This window comes from Panthera tigris, chromosome F2 (assembly GCF_018350195.1).
Source record: "Panthera tigris isolate Pti1 chromosome F2, P.tigris_Pti1_mat1.1, whole genome shotgun sequence".
In the NCBI taxonomy this organism is placed as follows: Eukaryota; Metazoa; Chordata; class Mammalia; order Carnivora; family Felidae; genus Panthera; species Panthera tigris.
This window is the reverse complement of record NC_056676.1, coordinates 82,743,298-82,760,745: the sequence shown is the minus strand read 5'-3', so window position 1 is coordinate 82,760,745 and position 17,448 is coordinate 82,743,298. Positions and strand designations below refer to the sequence as shown.

Here is a 17,448-nt window from a genome sequence, read left to right as displayed (position 1 = left end):
TAAATAAAACATGGTATCTACAAATCAAGGTCATATTTTTCAGGCATAAAAAAATGACATTCTGATACAGGTTACAACACGGATAAATCTTGAGGACATTATGCAAAGCGAAATAAGCTAGATATAAAGGGCAGATACTATATGACTCCATACCTGAAGAAGCCAGAATAGGCAAATTCACAGACAGAAAACAGAACAGACTGTCAGCAGCTGAGAGAAAGGGAGAGTTATTATTTAATGCGTACAGAGTTTCTGTTTCAGATCATAAAACAGTTCTGGAAATAGTGGTGATGGTTATACAACGTTGTGAGTGTATTTAATGCCACTGAGCTGTACACCTAAAAACAGTAAGATGGTAAGTTTTAGGTTATGTGTATTTTACCACAATATCACCTCTATTAAGATACACGGAAAAGCATGAACATTATGCTAATCTTTTTAAATGACAATATGTAAACATGTAGAATTTTTCCAGTGTGAGTTTTCTAGGATCGGGGAAATAACAAAGGTGAAGATCCTCTGTGCTGCGATGACAAGCACGTAGTATTTTCTTTTGACAACGTGCTGACCTGTGTGAAAGGAAGCTTATACTAAATCAGCAGTAATGGATTCATTTTCTAAACGGGGGGAATCACAAGAACTTCTTTTTGCCTACCTCTCTCTCAATTTCTCTAAAATGAACATGCACGGCTTTGGGATTAAGGAAAGAGTTCCGTCTGTTTGTAATTAGAAATGCCCTTCATCTGTGACAACACTGTACGGACAATAAATAAAGGGGTGGGGGGGTCATATGGAGAAGTGCACAGCAGAACTCATGGGCCCTCGTCCACAGTCACCTCGCAAAGTCCTCCCGGAGGTGAATCCTCTGATGCTGGCACATGTTGGAACTGTGCCGGAAGGCCTTCCCACACTTGCTGCACTTGTAGGGCTTCTCCCCAGTGTGGATCCTCCGGTGCTGGATGAGGTAAGTGCCCTGGCTAAAGGCTTTCTTGCAATCGCTGCATTTGTACGGCTTCTCTCCGTGGTGTGACCTTTGGTGGTGGATGAGTCTGGAACTGTTGTGGAAGGCCTTCCCACACTCACTGCACTTGTACGGCTTCTCTCCCGTGTGGATCCTCTGATGCTGAATAAGGTGTGTGCTTTGGCTGAAGACTTTGCCACAGTCATTACACTCATAGGGCTTCTCTCCAGTGTGGCTTCTCTGATGTTCAACCAGTTTGGTTTTTTGGATGAAGGCTTTCTCACATTCATTGCATTTATAGGGTTTCTCCCCAGTGTGAATTCTTTGATGTTGGATAAGGTTAGAACTTTGGGTAAAGCCTTTGCCACATTCTTTGCACTCAAATGGCTTCTCTCCAGTGTGAGTCCGACGATGCCGGATGAGGATTGAGCCATCGCTGAAGGCTTTCCCACAGTCATTGCACTTATAGGGTTTCTCTCCAGTGTGGATTCTCTGGTGGTAAATAAGGGAAGAATAGGCACTGAAGTGTTTCCCACAATCACCACACTTGTAGGGCTTCTCCCCGGTGTGAATCCTCTGATGCTTCATGAGGTTGGGCCTTTGGTTGAATGTCTTCCCGCACTCACCACACCGGTAGGGGATCTCCCCTGAATGCATCCTTCGGTGACTGATGAACTCGCAGCTCTGGCCGAAGGCTTTCCCACACTCTTCACACTTGTAGGGCTTTTCTTCACTATGAAGCCGCTGGTGCTTGACGAGGTTAGCACTGTACCTGAAGGCTTTCCCACAGTAACCACAATGATGCAATTTTTTCCCAAGAGGAATTATCTCAGCTTCTTTAGCCAGATTTGCACTGAAGAATTCCCCGGAATCATGGACTACATTTACCTTTTTTGTCCTGTGTACACGCTTATGGTTATTGAGGTATGATCTCTGTTCAAAACTTTGTTCACATATATCACATTTGTGAGGTCTCTGGTCAGAGATCGGGCTTGACTGGAAGCCGAGGCTCCCTGCAGACTCCTGGATGCTCTCCTCATTAGTCCATGTGACGGGCCTCAGGCATCTCTGTTCCACAGGCTCGTCCAGGCTGTCCTCTGGCTCCCGGACACACGCACGGGCCTCTCCGGGCTCAGGTCCCTGGGAAACGGCACTCTGGAGTCGATCCAGTTCTTCCCCATCAAGCATTTCTCCTGAAGACAACTCACCGTACTCAGTCCTGGTCCCACGAGCTGAAACAACAAACACATCTCTGGACCACCTGTTCTGACTTCAGAAGGAAGGTACGAAGATGCTGCCAACCATCGGTGCCGTACCGATTCCACCATCTCCAGGGTTACAACACCTTGCAGAGAGGAGAGCCGGTAGCTCAGAGGCTTAAAGAACTTACCCAAGGCTGCAGTCATGTGGCAGTGCAAGTATTTAAACCAGGCCTGACGAATTCTTCCTGCCCGCCTTCTGCCCACAAAACCTTCCTAAGTGGGGCTATAGGGCGCAGGTCCTCATTACAAAGGGACAGAACATGGAAGCTTCATGCCACCATGGAGACCAGGGGGCCCTGAGAGTCACAGAGGACATCTGACAAAGAAGTGAGTCTGAGGCCACTTAACAACAGCTAATTCACCCCAAAATTCAGGGTAGGAAAACCAGGTGCCTCCTCAGGACATCAGAAGGCCAACCTCGTGCCAACCGTGGGCCCTGGTGTCCCTGAGCTCCCCCTAGCAGGCTATACCCATTCCTGTGTCTTTTCTCAGGGGCCTGAGAGGCAATTACCAGCCCCTTAAACTCAAGGTGCCACACAGAATGGTTCCTGATACCTTCCTGATACCCTCAAGCCTCCTCTCCTTCCTGCCTTGACCAGACATTCATACACCAACTCCCCTTGCAGAAACATACCACCAGAAAGGCACTTTCTGTGAACCAAGAGAAACATCCACAACGACCCCAAAACGGGGACAACCAAATGTCAACAAGAGTGGAAAATATCTTGGAGTGCCTGGGTGGCTGTCGGTTAAGCATCCAACTCTTGATTTCAGCTCAGGTCATGATCTCACAGTTCGTGGATTCGAGCCCCACATCAGTGTGGAGCCTACTTGGGATTCTCTCTCTCCCACTCTTTCTGCCCCTCCCCTGCTCTCTCTCTCTCTCAAAATAAATTAAAAAAAAAAAAAAAGGAAAATAATTTGTGGTAGATTCACATGGCAGAACATCATGTGGCAACGCAAGAGAACAAACTGAGTGCACCACAGCAGCCCTCACAACGTTCAGATGCGTGAGACAAGACACAGAGCTAAGGGGCAGAGTGCGGTCCCCAGGAGTCAGAGAGAAGCGTCCTGTGAGGAGCAGTGGGAAATGACAGGAGGCCCAGTGGGCTCCCAGGGAACTAGAAAAGTTCTACATCTTGATCTGGAAGAGGATTTTTATAAAAATTCACTGAGTTATAAACAAGATTTACCCTGGTTCTAGAAGTATTTATATTTGAATAAACAAATTTACAAGAGAGAAATTCAAGTCCTTTGAACCAAGAGTTGCTTCTTAGGACATCACCAAGACGTGCAAAATAACGCTTATCAGAGTTGTTCATGGCAATGAAACTACAGAGCACCCTTCCCACTGGCACTTCCAACAAAACCAGTGACTTGTGCATACAGATGGACACTCACTGAGTGAAAAAGGAGGTGACAGCAGTACACTTGGGAGCACTGCATCCCTGTCAAGAAGCAACATTCGTATGGGCGTGAAACAGCACGAGAAAGGGGAGAGTAGGAACACACCGGTATCTGGGTGATGACATATTCTCTCTTTCTTGTAATGGTCCGTGATTGCCAAGTGGCAATTTTAGTAAAGGAGAATGAAGCGATGGTCTCCATACTATGGCCCTGCCTGACCCTCCTCACAGGGCATGAGCTCTGGAGGGCAGGGCTCCATGAGGTCCCATGGACCCAGCCTTCCCTCACAGCACACCCGAATGCCCTTCCCTCTTCTCCTCTGCCAACAATGCCCCCTCTCACCCTCCTAGAAGATTCAGCTCAAGAATTACCACAATGAGGTACTCAGAATAATGCTGCCCCAAGGCACCTTGTTCTCAATTCCGGAACCATTAACCATACACCCTGGACTCCAACAGATGCCTGTTCAGCAGCTGTTGGGGAAGAGGCCCCCTTCACGCACCTGAGACACTGACTCTCGGTCGCCCTTTCCCTTTGGCACCCTGTGCATCCAGGACCCATGGTTCATCCCCTCGCTCCAACTGTGTGATCACCCCAGGCTTGGGACCTGCACGTCCAGCTCCTAAGAAGAAAACAGGGCCTGGGGTTGGTGCCAAGGAACAGGGCTGCACTGAGCATGATCTCACAACATCTCCTTCCTGTGGCAGGAAGAGAAGCACAGGCAAAGTGGGGTGATGGGGAGTCTGGACACTCTGGAGGGCTGGGGGCAGTCGTAAAGAGGCAAATTGAACACAGGGAACAAAAGTGCAGAGGGCTCTCTCCTCTTGGAAGGTACACAATCCCTCTGGGGAGGGACCTGTCTCGGGTCTGGAGCAGGAGGCACTCTTATCTGGGAGCTCAGAGTCAGATGACAGAAGCACAGACCCAGCCCTGCCTGGCCCCTCCTCTAGCAGACCAGGCCTGCCCAGGACCAGGGGGAAGAGGCCCCCAGCCCAACCCCTGCTGAGCCCTCAGTTCCCGGGGCTGTTCCCTGAGCTGCATCCTAGCGAGGGGCCTTACCCAGGGAGACCAGATTCCTGTAGGTCTCCAGCATCACGTCCCTGTAGAGGCCCCTCTGAGTAGGGCCCAGACGGCCCCACTCCTCCCGGGAGAATAGCACGGCCACGTCCTCAAAGGTCACCTCAGCCTGGAATGACAAGGGCTGCTGCAGGCCCAGGTGCGACTCAGCGTGGGCCCTGGGGGCAGGTGCCGCAGAAGCATTCTAGGAGCAGCAGCACAGGGGCAGCTACAGGAATGATCCCCCAGCATGACCCAGGGGAGTGGCCCGGGCCCTTGGCTGCTAAGCCAGCTAACTAAGGAAGGCCGGGGGAATCCCAGGGTCACTCCTCCTCTGCTCAACGCCCCAGACCAGACATGTCTCACAGTGCCTGCTGAGGCAGCAGAAGCAGGAAAGCCCTGTGTGGAGACTTCACACCTCCCAGGGAAAACGGATGCTCACCTGGGGCAGGGCAGACAGGTGCAAAGTTGCCATCGCCTGGCACCCTGGGCTTCCAAGGGGAGGAAGTCAGCAGTAGGCCACACTGGTGCTGAGGGAAGAGAAAGGAACACGTGGAGGCCCAGCCTGGCCTCTCCTGTGGGCACCTTCAGGACCATGTTCATCCCCATCAGGGCACAGCTGGCCTCCCAGGCTGACTCTGCTCCCTGCCTGGGGCGACCCTGCCCAACTTGGCACCCAGTACACAGACACGTGCACAACTCCTCGGGTCATCTGCTCCCCTCAACCTCCCTGACACGCCAAGCTGTCTCATTCAGGAGAAAGACGGAGATACCCATTCACTTTACATGAAAGAGTAAAGACAACACGTTAAGTATCGAGGAGAAAAAGAAAAAGAAAATCGATGGAAGGCATAGAACAAAGTCAAAGTACAGATGGCAAAAAATACAACAGTAGTAGAAACAATTCAGTGGATGAGTAATGATAAGAAATAAAACAATTAAACTCACCTACTAGAAGCACAAGACTCCAACAGATGCACACAACGCATCTACATAACCTAAAATAAAGTAACACAAAGACTGAATATAAGACAGATTAAACAAACACTAATTAAAATAAAGCTGTAGAAGATATATACCTTTTCTTTGCCTTTAAAGCTCTTTATTGAAATATGACATTTATGAAGAAGAGTTGAGAAATCCTGAACACACAGCTCCGGGGGCAATCACAAGGGCCCACACCCACAGAACCAGCACCAACGTCAGCCCTCCTGCCCCTGCAGGCACTACTTCCTCCCTGAACTCCCAAGAGTGAAGCTGAATGCCACCTGAATGCCCTGAATGCCACCACCACAGATCAGCTGTGCCTCTGGTGAGTTTTTTATCAAAGGAAATATAAGCTGTCTATACTCTTGACTTCTTCCCCTCATTCATGATATTTGTGAGCTTTTAATATGCATTGCTATGTGTGGATCAGCATTTATTTAAACCAATTAAAACAGAACTGAAAGCAAAAATTATAGGAACAAAAATAACAACACACGTTAATAAAAGGAAAATCCACCAAAAAGACGTAATTACAGACATGTATGTAATCTACCAACAAAATCCAAATGTAGAAAGCCGATGCTCTAACTGAAGCAGCAAAGAGGAACCTGGCAAAGCTCCACTGGAATGAGAGATTCTAACACATATCCCTCAGAAGCAAGAGGACTGAGTAGAGAACTGCCACTTAAAACATAGAGAATAGACACTTTCCAAGATGCACATCCAAAACTATTAAAATAACATCACGAACCAGGCAACAATGAAAGTTTCAACAACTTCCAAAGGCTGACATCATTTGGAAAAACATTCTCTCACCAGACTGCTGTTATGCTGGAAATATATGCTAAAAACAAGTACCCCTTTCCAGAAAACCATAAAAATGGAAACAAAGGCCACCTAACAAAAAAATATACATTCTTTAAAAATTTTGTTTTAATGTTTATTTATTTGGAGAGAGAGAGCACGAGCAGGGGAGGGACACAGAGAGAGAGGGAGACAGAGAATCCCAAGCAAGCTCCGCACCATCAGTGCAGAGCCCAACGAGGGGCTTGAACTCACCAAACAAGAGATCATGACCCGAGCTGAATCCAATAATCAGACATTTAACCAACTGAGCCACACAGATGCCCCGAAAAATGTGCATTCTTAATGCACTTATTTTAGCATAAGAGAGACTGAAATAAACTATCTAAACATTCAATAAGAAATTAGACACAGACTGAGAAAAGTGGATTCAAGGAAATATTAAAAAAAAAAAAAAAAAAAAGAACACCACTCAATTTAAAGAAACAAAATAATATCTGGGGCACATGGGTAGCTCAACTGGTTAAGCGTCTGATTTGATTTCAGCTCGAGTCATGACCTGACCTCACGGTTTGTGAAATTGAGCCCCGAGATGGGCTCCACACTGACAGTGTGGGAGCTTGCTTGGGATTCTTTCTCTCTCTCCTCTCTCTGCCCTGCACCCCCCTTGTGTGTGCTCTCTCTCTCCCTCTCTCAAAATAAGTAAACATTTTAAAATACATAAAATAAAGAAACAGAAAATAACACTGGTCCTTTAGAATGCTAATAACAAATATCTGGCAAGTCCAATGAGGGGGATGCAACAGAAAAGATAGAAAAAGAAATACTAAAGTCAGGGAGGGGGGCACCTCAGTGGCTCAGTCAGTTAACCGCCCAACTCTTGATTTGGGCTGTCATGATTCGAGGGTTGTGGGATCAAGCCCTGTGTCAGGCTCCATGCTGAGTATGGACCCTGCTTAAGATTCTCTCTTTCTCTCTCTCTCTCTCTCTCTCTCTCTCTCTCTCTGCCCCTAGCCCCTCTCCCCTACTGACGCTATCAAATGAAATTAAATGAAATGAAATGAAATGAAATGAAGTGAGGGACACAACTCTACATACCATACATTCAACAATGGCCATCAAGTGTTGTCCAAAATGCCAGGGACAAAATGGTAAAACTTCACTGAAGGACATCAAAAAGACCTATGGAGAAACAGACAGTATTCATAAATAGGAGGATTCGATTTCATAAAAATGTCAACTCTGCTCAAATAAACCTATTAATTCTGTGCAATCAAAATTGCAATAGGACATAACACGAAACCTGACAAAAATGACTAAATATCAAAATAATCCATGATGAACTAAGACAATGCCAAAAAAGAACTAAGGTAGGCAGAGGCATGCCCTACCACTTATCAAGACTTACTGTTAAGGCTACGGTAATAAAAGCAAAGTGTAAGCAAAGTAAAGAAGATAAGGAACAGACCCATGCATATGTTAATGACATGCTATTCATAATGGTACCAACACAACTGATTTTCCTTAGGAAAATAAAATTCAATCCCTGCCTCCTATGGCCAACAAAAATGTATTTTAAGCACATAGAAGACCTAAATATTTTTTTTTTCAAATTACAGCTACTCTAAGAAAATAATACACAAAATACAGTCCATAGAGGGAAAGTTGCTTAATTTTACTCCAAAAATTTTCTGTACAAAACACAAAATTAAAAGACAAGATGCAGAGTGAAAGATATTTGCAGACATAATACATAAGAAAAGATACACAGAATATATCTTAAAACACACACACACACACACACACACACACACACACACACACACACACATAGGAAAAGACCATTCATTTAAGAAACTAAACACAGAATGACTTGGTATGTCACAGATGATGAAATCAAAGAGTCCATTAAACATTTGAAACGATCTTCAACGTCATTGAGAATTGGAGAAATGCAAATTCAAGACTTCTCTCCCCACAGTTTGGGAAAAATATAAAATGCTTCGCAATATCAAATGTTGAAGACATAAAGAACAATGAGATTCTCAGGGTCCTGTGGGAGTATAAACTGGTACAGTTACTCTGGAAATCCACCTGGCACCACCTGGAAGAGCTGAAACCCTGTAAATTCAGTCAGGAAACCTAATTCTAGGCATGTGCCCTATAAAAACTCTTGCTAATGCACACAACAAGATACACAAGAATGTTACCATGTGGCTGCGTGTACCAAAACAAACAAACAAAAAAACACCCCAAAATCAGAAACTTCAGTATCTACTATCAGGGAACAGTCACGGTCACAGCGATTGAAAGAAATGAACCACATCAATGTCAGAGGCAATACAAAGCTATAAGGTTGAATGAAACTGTTAAGTGTAGAATATCAATAGTACATAATGTACGGTATGCAGACTTTTAAACACAAAAACTGTAGTGGGTATGTAAAGGTATAAGAAAATGTGTTGACAGCAAAATAATAATCAACAGAGTGAAAAGGCACCTAAAGAATGGGAGAAAATATTTACAAACCATGTATCTGATAAGGAACCAAGATCTAAAATATATAAAGACCTCACACAACTCCACAGGTTAAAAACCAAAAACCCAACTTAAAATGGGCAAAGAACCTAAATTTCTCCCTCAAAGCATACAAATGACCAACAGGTACATGAAAAAGTGCTCAACGTCACTAGAGAACTGCAAATAAAACCACAATGAGTTATCACCTCACACCTGTCACAATGAGCATTATCAAAAAGCAAAAGATAAGTGCTGGTGAGGATATGGAGAAAAGGGAGCCCTTGTGCACTGTTGGTGAGAACGTAAACTGGGGCAGCCATTATGGAAAACAACGCAGAGGTGCTTCAAAAAATTGAAAATAGAACTAGCACATGATCCACCAATCCCACATCTTGTTATATTATCCAAAGGAAATGAAATCACTCCCTGAAAGAGAGATCTGCACTCCCATGGTCACTGCAGCATTATTCACAATAGGCAAGACAAGGAAACAACCTAAGTGTCCAACGATAGATGTAGGGACACAAGATGTGGTACATATACACAACGGAATGTGACTCAGCCACAAAGAATGAAATCTTGCCATTTGCTACAACATGGGTAAACCCGGAAAATATCATGCTAAGTGAAATAAACCAGACACAGAAAGACAAATACTACATGATCTTACTAACACGGGGTATCTAAGGGCCCAAATCATAGGAGCAGAGACTAGAATGGTTTGGCTGCCAGGGTTTGGGGGTTGGGAAAAATGGAGACATATCCATCAGAGTACAAACTCTGAGTTGCGCTAGATGGGTAAGTTCTGGAGCTATAACATACAGCACTGTGACTACAGTTAACATGACTGTATCGTAACTCTGAAACTTGCTCAGAGGGTAGATCTTAAATATCCTCACCACAGAAAAAACAAAAAAAGGGCACCTGGGTGGCTCAGTAGGTTAAGCATCTGACTCGATATCAGCTCCAGTCACGATCTCACTGCTAAGATTGAGACCTGCATCGGGCTCTGTGCTGACGAGCAAGGAACATGCTTGTGATTCTCTCTCTCCCTCTCTCTCTGCCCCTCCCCTCCTAGTGCTCACTCTCCCTCAAAACGAAAAAAAGAAAACAAAAAAAGCAAATGGTGCCTATGTGAGGTGCTGGATGTGATTATCTCACAATGGACACCTGTATCAAAACATCAAGTGTACACTTAAAACTTCCACAATTCCTGTTTGTCAATTACACCTCCATAAAACTAAAACAAAATAAAAAACTGCTGAAAGTATGTCCAAACTAAGGGTTGCTTAGGGAAGCAAATGGGACTGGGGACCCTGCCTCTAAGGGCAATTTCACTTCAACACCTTTCTTAAAAAAAACAAAAAAACAAAAACTAGGAGCGCCTGGCTGGCTCAGTCAGTAGAGCATGCAACTCTTAACCTCTCAGGGTCATGAGTTCAAGCTCCAGTTCAAGACTCTCATGGGGTCTACTTTAAAAAAAAAAAAAGGAGGGGGGGACGCCTGGCTGGCTCAGTCCCTATAGTATGCTGCTTCCTTAACCTTGGGGACACAAGTTCAAGCCTCACATGGGGCATAGAGATTGTTTAAAACAAATAAATAATGTATTTTTTAAAAATTGAAAGCTTGAAATACACATGGCAAACCCAGTCACTAGGGTTTGCTACAGGGTTTGCTAATCTATTCTCCATATTTTTAAGTTTTCTCTAAAAAAGATTTGTTTTAATGTTTTCAAAGCACAAAAGCATGGTGTATTTTTTTAAATAATTTTTTAAAATGTCTTCAGTTCCTGACCTTGAATAGAAGCCTCTAAGAAGACACATAAAAACGTGGCTGCTAGGGGAGCCTGAGTGGTTCAGTCAGTTGGGCGTCCGACTTCAGCTCAGGTCATGATCTCGCAGTCTGTGGGTTCCAGCCCCCATCGGGCTGTGTGATGACAGCTCCGAGCCTGGAGCCTGCTTCGGATTCTGTGTCTCCCTCTCTCTGCCCCTCCTACACTCACGTTCTGTCTGTCTGTCTGTCTGTCTCTCTCAAAGATAAAACAAACATTAAAAAAATTTCAAAAAAAAAAAAACAAAAACAAAAAACGTGGCTGTTAAGAGAAGTCCTTGGAGCGCCAGAGGCAAAAGAGGATGGTTAGGAAGGTACATCGGTGGGGCAGGCATTTCGGGGAATTGCTAAAGGCAAGAGGGAAGCGAGGGGCACGGGAAAGGGGACGGTAAATGGGAAGGACAAGAGCCGAGGAGAAAGAGTGTGTTTTGGCATTAACTGACCGAAGCTAGAGACCCGGTGAGGAGAGAGATGGGGCTAGGGACAGGGAACAGGACGACTCAGTGGAGAAGCGGGGGGCGGGCGGGGGGGGGGGAAGCTGGGGAGGAGTGGGGAATACAACCTGGACCCACATGCGAGGGAAAGACTCGGCTCAAGCCGGGGGCTGTGGTAGCGGGGTTTATTTGGAGAGCTGGCTTACCGTCTGCGAGGTGGAGAGGAGCTGGCAAGGAGAGGGCCTCGAGTCACCAGGCCATGAGGGTCCCGGGCATCCGGGGACGCAGCCCTCTAGGGCGACCTGGGAAGAGGAATGCGGTGGAGAGACGCCGAGGCTCCCGGAGTCATAAAACCCGGGAAGGGGAGTCTCGGGCGGGGCAGGGGCCCGGCAAGGAATGACTCCCGGCCAGGGCGATCGGAGAGCGGGACGCCAGGCTTGAGGAGGACACCAGTCGGGGTTTGGGACCCATCGGAAAACGCCGGAGCAGGAACAGGGCTTTTCGTGAGGACTCCGAGAGTGGGGAGGGAACCTGCCCGAGGGACGCCGGGCGGGAAAGGTCGTCGACAGCGGGGTGGGCCCCGGCCCGAGCATCGCGTTGCTACAGGGAAGCGCTGGCACCCCGCGCCCGGGAGACCTCGCGGTCACCGCCGCCCCCACCCAGCCACACTCACCTCAGCACCGCAGAGCAGCCGCCGCCGGGCCAGGCCCTAACAGCCCCACCCGCGGCAGCACGGCAACCCAACCGGAAGTGACCTCCCCACCCCGCGTCCGAAACCGGAGGTACCCTGGGGCCGCTCTGGGAAACGGACTCCTCGTCTCTGTAGTCTCCTTAAGGAACTGTAAACTCCGTGCCGGAAGCCGGGAGCGCTGCCACTGGGTGGCAGCCTGGAACCATGACCCCGAAGCTTCAGATCCGAGGCAAGGGGAGGCTTAGGAACCCATTTCGAAGATTAATAAACTACAGCAATTTTCAGGGGAAAGCTCTCTAGTAATTCCTCAAGGCACTGCCACCAACAAAAGAACAGGTCCTTTCCTTTACAGAGAATGGCAGAGAAGCCACGTGACGACCAAGAAAGATGCTTATTGGTTAGAGCCCCTTTAGTTCAGCACACTGAACGCAAGCTGCGTCCACTCTACCTGGGATAAGGGGTTCCCTGGTGCTTGCGAGTAGAACAAAGCCTCCCTGGGGCCACTTCTTGGCCAAGGATCCAGACCACTTTATCCAGAAGGGGAAAGCAGTGGCAGGCAGGTTATTCTACAGATCAGGTGACCAAGCCTAGCCCTCTTTCGTTAAAGAGGAAACCCCAGCCTCCTGTATGTTCTACCCATTACCAAGGGCTAGCCCTGCTAGGTTCACTGCCTAGGTGTGGTGGGTGGTCAAGAGGCCAGTGGAGACCGGGAAAGCAAGACCTGTGGGCAAGGTTCATGCTAGAGACAAGTGCAGACCCCACCAAGAAGCCACCTGGCAACAACAAAAAGGTCTGCTCTCTGGTGGGAGACGCCTGACTGCACACAGCCTCTCGAAACAACCCTGAGGTGAATGGTTCTGATGCACTCTGGGAGATGGTCCCCAGGAACTCTGAGTCCCTTGCCTTCCTGCCCGTGGTCTGTACAAGGAGTGTTCTACTTCAAACAGCCACCCACCTCTCTGCCCCCAACCTTCCTGCTTCAAGGTATCACTTACAGAGGGCTGCAGCCCCTGCTTTTTACGCAGGTTCACAAAGGGAACCACTGGGGCAGGGAGCTCTGGGAAGCAAGTGTCCTGGTTCTGAGGCTGCCATTACCATCTCTGCGCCGGACTGGCTCAGCATTATCTGCCTTGGATCTACCACCTTTGATGAACTGTCAAAAGTTTGGGACAAGGTACCATGAGCCAAACAGGGAGCCCATTTGTCCTGAGAAACTAACCTATCCTGGTCCTGGCTTCCCACTGTAGGATGGCTTCCTGGCTCTCCAGCCTGCAGCTTCAGGAGCACCACTCTCACCCCAAAGAATCCATACCCTGACCTAGATCCTCCAAACAGTCGAGAGAAGTTAACACAGATGTGGGCAGAATTCTCTGCTCTGTGTAGTGCACGGCACAGTAGTTTCCAGGAATCAAGGTATGAAGATCCCTAGCACCCCACCTCTTCTTTCCAGAGCTTTCACTGTTCACTGGTGCATCTAACTTCATCTTCCTTCTCCTTACACAAAGAGCTCCATGGAGGTCCTCCCGGCAAAGACCCTTCCCTCTGAAACCACAAGCAAGCACAGCTTAGTGGCAAAAGGACAGATTTTATTGAGCTCCTCGTCCCTAGTTTTCTTTCTCCTGCACAGTCTTGGTTCCCCGCAGACGCCCGGTCCGGCGGGCAGCAATAAGACCCACTTTGCGGCCAGCAGGAGCATCTCTGCGGATAGTAGAGGGTTTGCCAATGTGCTGGTGGTTGCCACCTCCAAAAGGATGCTCCACAGGCTGCAAGCAGAAAAAAGTGGTATTAACATAGGGATGTGGACCCCGTCTACCTCAGGACTTGGTAAGAGCAGGATCAACTGACATGTGCCAACAAGCCGTAACACAAAAAAGGCTCACGTTACGTACCCTCTACCACAGAGAGGAGACACTCCAGGAAAGCACCTGTCCATCCAGCCTCCCAGCCCCCAAATCTCTCAACACCCCAACTGCCCGATTTCTGGGTTACTTACGTTCATGGCCACACCACGCACACGTGGCCAACAATTCCTCTTTGCCTTATACTTGTGGTAAGCACGCCCAGCCTTCAGAATGGGCTTGTCAATGCGGCCACCTCCAGCCACCACACCTGTTGGGGAAATCAGGCACCTGAGGGAGGTGCACCATACCCTCCCTCCCAGAACTTCAGGGCCCTATCAGGCTCTGAGCATCCTTGCCAGTACCCCACCCCCACACCAACCACCCTCTCACTACAGTCCTACACCATCACACAGTTCCCAAAATTTCATTAACGCCCCAAAACTACCACTGAGCATTAAGACCCTTCGCAACCCAGTAGCCAACATTAAATTTTTCCGGATTTCTCAGGCAGCCAAGCCAAGCCTTTCCCCACGTCATCCGTAATGTCGACCTCAACCCATGATTCTCCAGGGAAGCTCCCACTTTGCTGTGTCGGAGCGGATCACTCAATCTAACCTCCAAACACCAACAGGATGGCTAACCCAGCCTGACACTCGCATCTTGGCCAATTTTGCTTACTTCGTAGTAAACATACACTCAACAGCATCCCTTGGGTTTGCCACGAGAATAAAAAAATGTTGCCCAAACAGCAAAGTGAACCAGGGCTCAAATCTTCCTTAAAGCATTTCCTAGTAGCTTAAAAAAAGTTACACATCCCTGAAAAAGCTCTTAACTACATGGACATGACAGCAGGAATCACGGAAGGGCAGATTAGGCCACACTACAGACAAGTCTGACCAACAAGTCCCAAAGCCCAGCTCTAGCTGTTGACTTCACAGGCACACAGTGTTCAACTGCTGCCTGCCACTCACCAACCACAGCTCTGTTGGCTGAAGAAATTACTTTCTTTGAGCCGGAAGGCAGCTTCACTCGAGTCTTCTTGGTCTCTGGATTGTGGGAGATGACAGTGGCGTAGTTTCCGGAGGCTCGGGCCAACTTGCCCCGGTCACCAGGCTTCTCCTCCAGACAACACACAATAGTGCCCTCGGGCATAGTGCCCACCGGGAGCACATTGCCTATGTTGAGCTGGGCTGCAAGAAGCACCATAGGTCAGTACAGCAAAGTGGTCCCCCTTAACTACTGCTGATCGGAAGCAATACAAACCCAAGTCCCCAAGAAGGCCAGCACAGCCCACAACATCCAGCCTCCTCCTACACAGTTCTCTGGGCATCCCCTCTCGTATGTTTAGCCAAACACTCTAAGTGAGACTTCTGCCTGGATGTTCCTCCTGAATTACGATGTAACCCTCCTCCCAGCAACCACAGGTCCAATCCCCTCCCCATCTCGACCTTCCACACCACACGCAAAGCTTACCCTTTTAAAAAAGAAAAAAATTTTTTTTTTAATTTGAGAAGAAAAACAAAAGTAAAAACAAAAACGTGCGCGCAAGCGAGTCAGGGGCAGAGAGAGGAGGAGAGAGAAAATCCCAAGGAGGCTCCACACTGTCAGCGTCAGGGCCACCGCGGGGCTCGACGCCTCCAACCGAGATCAAGACCTGAACCAAAATCAAGAATCCGACGCTTAAGAGACGGGCAACCCAGGCGTCCGCGAAGCTTACCCTTCTTGCCGCAGTACACGAACTGGCCGGTGTGGATGCCCTCAGCAGCGATGAACAGCTCCGTCCGCTTCTTGAACCGGTACGGATCCCGAAAGACTACCTTGGCGAGGGGTGCACCGCGGCCCGGGTCGTGGATGATGTCCTGCGGGCCGAGGTGGCATGAGTGGCGGGTCCCGGCGGGGCGCCCCGTGTCCCCACCCGCCCGCACGGGATCCCCGCACCTTCACGATGCCCTTGATGTAGCCGTGTCGCTCAGCGAAGTCCACGGCTCGCAGACGCGCAGCGCCCTTGCGGTGCTTGACGTGCGCGCGGAACACCGAGCCGGCGCCCTTTCTCTGCCCACGGATGACGCGGCCCATGGCGGCTGTCTGGAGGCGGCTTACGGTCAGCGCCCGGGCGGCCCAGGCAGCCCCACCACCCTAGCTTCAGGGTCCCAGATCCCCAGGATCCTCCCTCCAGGTCCCGACCCTTTCCCACCCCCATCCCTGGCCCTGCACCCCAGCTCTCTCTCAGGAATCCCGCCGGGGTCCCTAGCTGACCCCAGGGCAGCGGATGGCGGCGGATAATGCCAGAGCCACCACGCCACATACACGTCCTACCTGCTGCCGAGCGCGGCCGGAAGAGGAGACACAGCGGAGGAGAGCCGCCTTATCTTCCGGGGCGGGGCCGAGAGCCCCTTGACCTTCCGGCACGGCCGTGAGCCCAGTGCACGCCGGGATTTGTAGTCATCGCGCGGGTGCCCGCGGCCCTTACCCAGCCGCCTGGCGCCAGGTCACGCAGGTGACCGGATCTCTTGCAGAGGGGTCCCCGTGGACGGGGCCCGGGAGGAGGCGGGAGGGATGTCCGGACTTCACAGAAGTCTCACGGAGGACGAGCGTCGCCCACTGAGCGGCCGAGGAGACTCCCCCCCCCCCCCAGAGGTTGGGTGACTTTCCAGGGTTACGCGGACCCGGATAGAGCGACTTACTCCGGGCGCGGAGTCGCAGGGGTCCTCTCTTGGCCTGGTGAATGCCCCCTTATATAGCTAGAGCTCCTTGCAGGGTTACTGGCTCCCGTCTAGGGCAAGGGCCGCTTTCTAGGGTGAGGCCCTTCCTTGTAGGGTTGTGGGCCCCCTTTTAAAATGGGTGGACCGTTTGGGGGAACGTGGTGGCTTACAGAAGACGGGGGTCTGGACGAAAAATAGCAAATGTTCAACCACCGCGGGTGCGGCGGTTCTGGGCACGTTGCGACTCTGTGCACTGATAGGTTTTCGGAGAGGTCAGAGTGGCCGTACCCGGATGTGGGTATTGGGGAGAGAGACGGGGGCACCCTGGTCTTTGCTTGGACGACCCGGGCAGAGCATGGTTGGCGACGGTCGAGGAGGCTGCCACGGACAGACTGGGCGACAGTAGAGGTGCGGGAGTTTCAGTTGGGATGGTGGGACCTCCGGGGAGGAGGAGTGTCGCCCTCCTGCTCCCTACACCACTCCCTCCCGGGCACGTGGAGGAGGGAAAGTGAGGCCAGGAAATGGAGAGGGCAGAACTGGGGGCTTGGGAAGGGGGAGAAGAAGAGAGTGAACCATGTCACCGCTGCGAGAATGAGGAAAGGGAGACTGGACAAATGACCCTGAGGTGAGGGAACAGGATGAGCCTGCTCAGAACCCTATAGGGAGGGGTGGGTGAGGTTGGAGTTGAGAAAGGGAACAGCTGGTGGGGGACCCTTGGAGTGTGAGCTGGAGACAAAGATCAAGTCTGCCAGGGCAGGGAGCCCCCAGCTGGGCGTATGCTGCTGAGTGAGGACTTTCCGGAGTTCCGCCCCAGAGGAGTGGGAGGAGCCTTCAGGAAAGGGTGCCAGGGGTAATACCTGGGGGTCACACAGAGTGAGAACTGCCCACAGGCAGGTCCAGGTAGAACTTCTTGACTAGGGCTGTGGGTGTGCAGGGGAGACCAGTAGCGGGAG

The 17,448-nt window shown here is 49.8% G+C and overlaps 2 protein-coding genes across 5 annotated transcripts; both read right to left on the bottom strand.

Annotated features, from left to right (window-relative positions):
• Positions 1-698: 698 nt before the first annotated feature.
• On the bottom strand, positions 699-12,267 carry ZNF34 (zinc finger protein 34). 4 transcript variants are annotated; one of them, XM_042973458.1, is made up of 8 exons: positions 11,935-12,267; positions 11,468-11,563; positions 7,576-7,659; positions 5,635-5,684; positions 5,129-5,216; positions 4,690-4,834; positions 4,133-4,252; positions 699-2,193 (listed from the first exon to the last, which is right to left on the bottom strand). In XM_042973458.1, the coding sequence occupies exons 5-8, from the start codon at positions 5,159-5,161 to the stop codon at positions 833-835; spliced, it is 1,659 nt and encodes a 552-aa protein (XP_042829392.1). In that variant the 5' UTR covers positions 5,162-5,216; positions 5,635-5,684; positions 7,576-7,659; positions 11,468-11,563; positions 11,935-12,267; the 3' UTR covers positions 699-832. The 4 variants fall into 4 exon arrangements, with proteins under 4 accessions (XP_042829392.1, XP_007094897.1, XP_042829393.1 ...); XM_007094835.3 differs by having other exon boundaries at positions 4,690-4,816; positions 11,935-12,266; XM_042973459.1 differs by lacking the exons at positions 11,468-11,563; positions 11,935-12,267 and adding an exon at positions 10,792-10,878.
• A 1,250-nt stretch (positions 12,268-13,517) lies between these two features.
• RPL8 (ribosomal protein L8) lies at positions 13,518-16,201 on the bottom strand. Its single transcript, XM_007094842.2, has 6 exons — positions 16,110-16,201; positions 15,732-15,878; positions 15,511-15,652; positions 14,765-14,983; positions 13,946-14,061; positions 13,518-13,715 (listed from the first exon to the last, which is right to left on the bottom strand). Exons 2-6 carry the CDS (start codon positions 15,867-15,869, stop codon positions 13,557-13,559), a joined length of 774 nt encoding a protein of 257 aa, XP_007094904.2. The 5' UTR covers positions 15,870-15,878; positions 16,110-16,201; the 3' UTR covers positions 13,518-13,556.
• Between the last annotated feature and the right edge of the window lie 1,247 nt (positions 16,202-17,448).